Genomic DNA, 8854 nt, shown 5'->3' with positions numbered 1-8854 from the left:
TGAAAATGTTCGTCTGATTTATGTACAATGCAGTTTGTACAGTAATATTTTCTGTCTTTTATTAGATATATTATATGAAAGACTGGCTTTGTTTACCAAATAAAGTGGATCTAATTGGATTTGCATTTTAAACACTGAATAAAAGTTAAAAACATGTTATTTTTTATTTCACATGTTAAGGTTTTAGTTATGATACTCCCAAAATGATTCCCCAGAAATCCGCAGATTTCTACTGAAATTTTCCGCAGAAATAGCAAAAAACGTCCACAGATTCCGTCTGGCGCTAGTGATCAGTAAACAACAGGCTTTCTTAAGAGAATTTATCCTAGCATAAGAGAAAAAACCTTGCATACTTTGTTTTCATACTTTTTTTATACTCCAAGAAGTAACCAATATTTGAAAATTTTTCAGACATTTTCAGCCCACACTAGTTTACCTGTGATGAAGAGCTGGACAGAGATGGCTCTGACCCCAGACCCCACGGCAGGGGTGGTGCTGAGAAACGTCTCTCAGATGGTGGAGGAGGTTCGGCAAGGCCTGAGAAGACTCTCTGAGATCTGTAAGAGAAACTGCAGAAACTTTTATCAGAAGATAAAACATGATGTGATCATTAAGTCATGGCAAACTGATTTTACAGTCACACTTTCAATTCTTGCTATTAATAAACCATTAATTTTGAAGATAAAACATGATGTGATCATTAAGTCATGGCAAACTGTTTTTATAGTCAACCTTTCAATTCTTGCTATTAATAAACCATTAATTTTGACTTTAGCCTCAATAAACTCCTACTTTGCTGCTTATTTTTCATTTTTAAGGTAATTAGGTTTAGGTATTGGGTGGGATTAGAGATGTTGTGTAGAATAAGGATAATCATAAAGAATATAATTGCTAAGTACTAACAGCTAATATATTAATAGGCAGGTAATAAGCCACTAGTTATCCCCACAGGCATGTGCTAAAGACATGCGCTATAGGTGAATTGAATAAACTACATTGTCCGTAGTGTTTGTGTGTGAATGAGTGTGTATGGATGTTTCCCAGTAATGGGTTGCAGCTGGAAGGGCATCTGCTGTGTAAAACATATGCTGGATGAGTTGGCGGTTCATTCTGCTGTGGCAACCCCTGATTGATAAAGGGACTAAGCCGAACGAAAATGAATGTTTTTTTGGTTGAACCAAAATATATACAGTGAATATAATGTCGCTTCACATTCTGCATACCGTAATAAGATATTGTAAATAATGCCAATATTTTTTATTTTCATGAAAGGGTTTGAATAAGTTTCAAATGTAACAGGTCAGATGTTTCAAGAATTGTTATGTTTTTAAATGCAAAAGCTTTTTAATTATTGAGTTTTTAGCGATTTTAATGGTGTCTGTTGTTGTGGTTTCAGGTTTGCACCCTTCCACAGAAAGATCACTGGAAGTATATCAACAAAGTATGTTTTTTATTTCCATTTTTCTAAGAAACTGCATTTTCTGTAATACAGTTCGATATATTTCACAATGTAATTTATTCCTGTTCTGGACTGAGTCAATGATGGCAGAATTTAAATTTTGGGGTGAACTATTTATTTTAATATTATTATTAATAATAATAACAACAACTATTATTAATATTATTATTATTATTATTATTATTGCTGTTGAAAATTGCTGCTTAATATCCCAAACCTTTGACCGGTATTGTATATGTTAGCAATACTAAGTGTTCTACAAAAGCATATAATCCTGCAGTATATATATATATATATATATATATATATATATATATATATATATATATATATATATATATATATATATATATATATATATTTACTTTTCTTTACCTCTAGGTGTGTGGAGAGCACCAGGATTTCCAAGTATGTGTTCATTTATATTTCTAAAAAACATAGACCAAAAGATTTTCCAAATGTTTATGTAGGGTTCCCTTAAATCATGGAATTTATGGAATATCATGGAACTTTAAAATGTTTATTCTAGACATTGAAAGTCAGCGAGTTTTAATATATTCTTTCTCTAAGACATGGAGTATTATATGGAATATTTGTTTGTCACTTTAAAGAGTTCATTGATACATTTTTTTTCTATATAATATGTTTTCAATCACAAAATGGTTATGGTTAGGCTACTTTTCAGCTTCATGTTATTAATTTTATTCTCATCAATGGCAGTCACTGAAGTCAAATGCAGTTATAATACTGTGTCAAAATAGATGTTCGGATAATATAAGCTTTAGAAGCTTTGGCTTCAAAATGACCACTCCAAAAACTGTGTGTTTAAAGTAGATGACAGAAAAGGTAAATATAATGTTTGTAAAACTGCTACTGAGCTTTTCAGATATGATAGAGGGAGCACTTTGAAGCCGTGCACGTAAACAGAAATTACCTTCTATTTTTACCAAAATCTGAGATAAATTATTCAGTGTTATTCTACTATGAAACAATATTCAAGCTAAAACCACTAAGCACTACAGCAGCCTGTTTTTCCTTTCATTGTAGATCATGGGAATTCTGCTTTTTAGACAGTTAAAATCAGGGGGGAAAAAGCAGAGAATTCAATATTTGGGGAATCCTGTTTATACAGTGTTATACAGTTGTATACAGTGGGGAAAATAAGTATTCAACACGTTACCATTTTCTCAGAAAACATTTTTCTAAAGATGTTTTGACTTTGAATTTTCACAGAATGTTGGTAACAATCAAAGAAATCCATGCATACAAAGAAAACAGAACTAATTAGTTTACAAACTAAGTTATGTGTAATAAAATGAAATGACACAGCGAAAACGTATTGAACACATGAAGAAAGGGAGGTGTAGAAAGGCAGTGAAAGCCTAGACAGCAGCTAAAATCTCTCAGTAGTTATTCAGCAACCCTCTGCCTTTCGTCATTGTGAATTAATATTCGCTGATTCAGTCCAACATCTACAGTACATTAGCGGGATGATGAAGATGAAACCAGGGTGGACATTTCAACAAGCGAATGATCCCAAACACAGCCGAGAAAACTCTCAGATGCTTTTAGAGAAAGAAAATCAAGCTGTAGAATGGCCCAGCCAATCACCTGACCTCAATCCAGTATAGAATAGAAAATAAAGATCAGATTTGATAGACGAGACCCACAGAACTATCAAGATTTTTACACTCTGTTGAAGTCTGTAGACAAACTCATACCTGAGCGCAATGCATGCGACTTCATTCTCCACATGAGAGGTGTCTTTAAGCTGCCATCATTAAAAAAGCCTTTTATATAAAGTATTAAATACGTTTCAGTAGTTCAGTACTTTCTCCTTGTGTCATTCTATTGTCATACAAATAACTCATTTTTCAGATTTTTTTTTGTTTGTTTTGTTTGGGTTTTTACCAAAATCTGGTTCAATTCTACATCAACAGCTCCTTCAGAAATATTACTCCCAGGAAAAAACATGACGTGTTCAATACTTATTTCCCCACTCTATGACCGCTTTCATTTGTATGCCAGCCAACACCTCCTTCTGTTTGTCTCCCAGTGGACGTGACCCTAGACAGAGACTCTGCTCACCCTCGTCTGATCATCTCGGAGGATGGGAAGCAGGTGCAGTGCAGTGACCGATACCAGAATGTGGCAGACACACTCGAGCGCTTCGACCGCGTGGTGTGTGTTCTGGGCCGCCAAGGTATCAACTCTGGCTGCCATTACTGGGAGGTCCTGGTGGGTGACAAGACGGACTGGGATTTGGGCATCGCCGGTCGCTCCATCAACAGGAAAGGGAAAATAGCCGCCAATCCTGCTAATGGATTCTGGTTCTTAAGTCTACGTGACAAGCAAGATTATGTCTTCCGCACCGAGCCATCGACACCTATAATTGTAAATCCAAAACCACAGCGCATTAGCATTAATGTGGACTATGAGAGAGGCCAGTTGTCTTTTTATAATGCAGATACAAAGACTCTGATATTTACTTACACAGACTCCTTTTCAGAGACTCTATATCCTTTCTTTAGCCCATGCACCAACAAATCTGGCAAAAACGAAGCACCACTTATTATTTGTCCTCCTTTTCTGGCTGACCCAAGCTGGTTAGAATAGTGGGACAGAAACCGTTTAGCTCAGGGTTTATTATTACTTGACTTTTTTATAACAAATTATGAACAATAATGTAGTTTAAGTTACAATTCATGTGATCATTTCATATATATATATATCACACACAGTTGAAGTCAGAATTATTAGCCTTATTTAACATAATAGTTTTACTCATTAACTCATTTCTAATAACTGTTTACTTTTATCTTTGCCATGATGACAATATATCCTGACACTTCTATACAGCTTAAAGTGACATTTAAAGGTTTAACTTGGTTAATTAGGTTAACTAGGCAGGTTAGGGTAATTAAGCAAGTTATAGTATAACGATGGTTTGTTCTATAGACTATTGAAAAAATATATAGCTTAAAGGGGCTACTAATTTTGACCTTAAAATGGTGTCTAAAAAATTAAAAAAACTGCTTTTATTCTAGCCGAAATAAAACAAAGAAAACTTTCTCCAGAAGCAAAAAATATTATCAGACATACTGTGAAAATTTCCTTGCTTTGTTAAACATAATTTGGGAAATATTTTAAAAAGAAAAAAGAATTTAAAGGGGGGCTAATAACTCTGACTTCAACTGTGTATATATAAGCATTCCTCACATTTAAAGGGATAGTTCACCCAAAAATGTCAAATTTGTCATCATTGACTCAATTTTTTGAGAGTCCAATGTCAAAAGAAGATATTTTGAAGAAAGCTGGAAACCTGTAACCATTGACATCCATAGTATTTGTTTTTTTCCACTATTGGTCGATGGTTACTGGTTTCCAACATTCTTTAAGATATATTTTGTGATATTTTCACAAAAAGGAAAAAAACTCCAGCTGGTTTGGAACAAGTGAAGGGTGAATAAATGTTTATTTAAGTAGTTTTCAAACCTTTAAGACTTTCTTTTTAACATTAAACACAAAGGAAAATATTTTAATGATTGTTACTGCTGGGAGACATTGATATACAGTAGGAAAAATACTATTTTTCAAAACATCTTCTTTTGTGTTTAAAAAGTAAAACAAGTAAATGATGACAGATTTTTCTTTTTTGGCCAAACTGTCCCACTTATGCATCATAAACTTCATAAATGTTGTATAAAATTTAAATGTTTATTGTAAATTATTAATGCCTCGTCTCTTATGTGCCATCCATCATAATCTTTATTCAAGGAATCTTCCCTTTGTGTTGTAACAATATCTGTTCTCTGATGACAGCTGAAGTTAGCCTGTATTTATTAAATAATGGTTGTAATTAACATCTTTATTTTATTTAGCTTAACTCATGCATAAATATATATATAATATTTAAATGTCTTTTGTACATTCAGCAAAAATAAACATGAATCAGATGACTGCATCTATTATATTTCTATATATCTTTTACTGCATTAACCCTGGGTTATTTTGTTTCACACCTGTAATTTAATACTGCTTTTTCAGTCTTATGAAACCCTGCTCTGGAGGGTTTGTTTAGCTTTTGCTGTCTGATTTTGCAGAGTTTGACATGTTCCTAGGTCAACATAATTTGTTGATGCTGGAACATGCTGTCTGGAACATTTAATCCAAACCTAATCCCTACCCTTAAACCTAACCCTTATTCTAAATCAGATGGAAATGGTTGAATATCAGTAAAGCACCTAACCCTAAACTGTGAACTTGCCCTTTAGAGCTAATTAGTTGATTGGAATGTCGCAGTTAGTCAAATCAGCTTCTCTGTATATTAGTTCACCTGAATATGATATCAATTACTCACCCTTGTGTCAATCCAAAATCCTGAAAACTTTATTCATCTTCGGATCACAAATTAAGATGTTTTACACAATCTGAGAGCTCTCTCATCCTCCATAGACAGCAAGGTATCCGGGGCTACACATCAGTGCACAGTGAACGTGCGCAATATACTGACACTGAGAAAAAGAGACTGGTGTTATTTTGAAAGTTTTTTTTTAAGTATTCTTGTAGCTTGATAATATTATGATTGAACCAACAGACCCTTTTCACATTTCTGGGTTTCTCAGCAGCAGAAGGCATCATAGTTGGGTAAACTTGAAGCGCAGTGATTAATACAAGATAAACTCCTGTTAGAGACTTTCAGAAAAATTAAAAACCATTGTGTGAGATTGATAACGGCTTGATAACACTTAAGGTGCTGATGACCATTAAATGCATCATAACAGTCTTTTAAAAAGGGTCCATGAAGGCAAATTCTCTGTTTTGAGGATGTTTTTTAAATGAGTTGGGAGCCTTGCTATCTAAGATGGATGAAGGAGCTCTCAGATATAATCTAAAACATCTTAATTCGTATTTAAAAAAGAAAGAAAAACACTCAGGAGTTTGGAACAATAAAAGGGTGAGAAATTGATAACGTTATTTTAATTTTTGTGTGAACTAACCCTTTAACATCACATTGCAGAGCTAGACATGTAAAACAATATGGTGTTACAATTGTTTTTGAACCGATTGCGTAGCTTATTCACATATTTTGTACAGTCTTGGAAACAGGGCTTTGCAATGGTGTAAAGTAACAAATTGCAAATACTCAAACTACTGTAATTGAGTAGTTTTTCTCAGGAATTGTAATTTAGTTTAGTAAGTAGTTTTAAAAATGTTTGCTTTTACTTTCCCTTGAATACATTTTTAGTGCTGTATCTGTATTTTTACTCCACTACTTTCCTTTAACCTGCAGTCACTACTTTATTTTTTCTTGTCTATGGGGATTAGAAAAATCAGACCTGTGATTCCTGTCCAATCAAATCGCACACAGAGGGTAAATCGCCTCATAATGAACTACCTCAAGACATGGGCGATTTATAATTGCAGCAACCTGTTTGGAAGCATTAAAAGTGTCTAGGAAGATGTTCAAAATCTTTACACACAATGACCCAGAGACTGTTCAGATGCATGTCACTGATAAGAAGATGACGGATGTTTACTGTATGATGACCCAAATGGCCTTAAACACCTCAACATGACATCAGATTGACATTGTACCCCAACGCCATGGGGACCTTGCATTCTGTTTGAAAATGAAAATTGGCTTGACATCAGAACCCAACATCAGGATGACCTCAATGTCCAACGTCCAACCTAAAAATCAACCAAATATCCACATCTAATGATGTTACAGCTTGACGTTGTGTGGATGTTACCACTATGACATTTATCAGATGTTGGATTTTTGGTTTGTTTCTAACACAACCTAAAACAATCAGATATGAACATCATTTGCCGTTGTTATTGTACATCAAAATAACGTTGTCATTAGACGCTGGCTAGACATTGCATTTTGGTCACCTGACGTCATGACCTAAATCTAACCTAATATTAACGTCTTATGATGTCGTGTGCCTGCTGGGCAATAACTAAATGCACTACAGAATGTTACGTTTACACACATCCACAAATTACATGTAAATGCATCAGCTTTTCACAGAGTAATCCTCACTGCTCACTACTCTTGAGTACTTTTGAAAAGTCTACTTTTTACTCATACTTTGAGTAATATTCACAACAGATACTTTTTTTCTTGCACCACATTTTTAGGCAAGTGGTACTTTTACTAAAGTATGGTTTATCAGTACTCTTTCCACCACTAGGGCTTAGTGTAAACAATGATTTTAGCAATCCAGGGCAAAATCAGACCCTTTTATTCCCACCTTAATAGTCAGAGAAGTGTAATTCGGGAAAAAAACACACCCTGGTTTGAAATAATACTACACTGTAAAAGGTGATTAGCTGACTTTGTTTTAAAACGTAAGTATACCTGTTGCCTTATAATTATTAAATAAATAAACTATGTGCATGATTATAAAAAATTGAGTTAGGTAAACGTAACACTTACAACAGGTTTACTCACTTTTTAAAGTAAAGTAATTAATGACTTTTACAGTGTTGGATGTGCAGCACTATACCTGTTAAGTGAACAGGCCATGTGTCGACATTGCAAATATGTAAATAACGATGTTAATTCAGGTTTTGTCTGTATAGTGTATACATTTACAGTTTTACATCTTTTTTACATTTACATATTTTTTTTTTCAGAGAAATGTACAGAATATAAATGTCTGAATTCCCTTTGGCTTCCACAGTATATTCCCCTCATATTAATAGGAACTATTACATTTTTGCTTACTATCATTCCTCAAAATATCAATTTTATATAATAAAATCAATTTATACAGTAAAGCTCTTTTTTATAAACTAGCTTAGAATTTTATATATGATTGTATTGTAAAAAAAAAACGATTTGTTACCCCGCTGCCTATTTTGTTTTTTGTCCTGACAAAAAATATCTTGACAAAAAATACTTTTTTCCAGTCCAGATTAGGACAGCATGGAAATCACGGCAAGAAGGTTGCTGGTGTGAGTCTTGGCTGGGTCAGTTGGCGTTTCTGTGTGGAGTCCCTGTGCTGGCGTGGGTTTCCTCCGGGTGCTTCGGTTTGCCCCACAGTCCAAAGACATGTGGTATAAGTGAATTGAATAAACCAAATTGCTTATAGTGTATGAGTACATGTTAGCATGTGAGAGTGTATGGGTGTTTCCCAGTACTGGGTTGCAGCTGAAAGGGGAACTGCTGTGTAAAATGTGTGCCAAAATAGTTGGTGGTTCATTCCGGTGTGGTGACCCCTGTTTAATAAGCGACAAAGCTGAAGGAAAATGAATTCATGAATAAAAGTCCAGATAATAAAATTGTTAACGTAAGTCAATTTGTCAACTGTGAAAAAGGTTTTATCTTGAATCAATGTGCCATTTTAACAGAAGCAAATTATTGTTATCGTCTTAAGAAAA

The 8854-nt window shown here is 34.1% G+C and overlaps 1 protein-coding gene across 1 annotated transcript in view; it reads left to right on the top strand.

Moving 5' to 3' along the window:
* The window catches only part of btr01 (bloodthirsty-related gene family, member 1), a 17042-nt gene extending 11696 nt beyond the window's left edge, over positions 1-5346 (top strand). Inside the window, exons 4-7 of the mRNA XM_056468904.1 lie at positions 412-559; positions 1397-1441; positions 1841-1867; positions 3516-5346. Of these exons, the coding sequence (XP_056324879.1) occupies positions 412-559; positions 1397-1441; positions 1841-1867; positions 3516-4075 (780 nt within the window). The 3' untranslated portion in view covers positions 4076-5346. The remainder of the gene's footprint in view (positions 1-411; positions 560-1396; positions 1442-1840; positions 1868-3515) is intronic.
* Positions 5347-8854: the final 3508 nt, after the last annotated feature.

This window comes from Danio aesculapii, chromosome 1 (genome assembly GCF_903798145.1).
Source record: "Danio aesculapii chromosome 1, fDanAes4.1, whole genome shotgun sequence".
Taxonomy (NCBI): Eukaryota; Metazoa; Chordata; class Actinopteri; order Cypriniformes; family Danionidae; genus Danio; species Danio aesculapii.
This window is presented reverse-complemented; position numbering and strand designations above follow the sequence as displayed.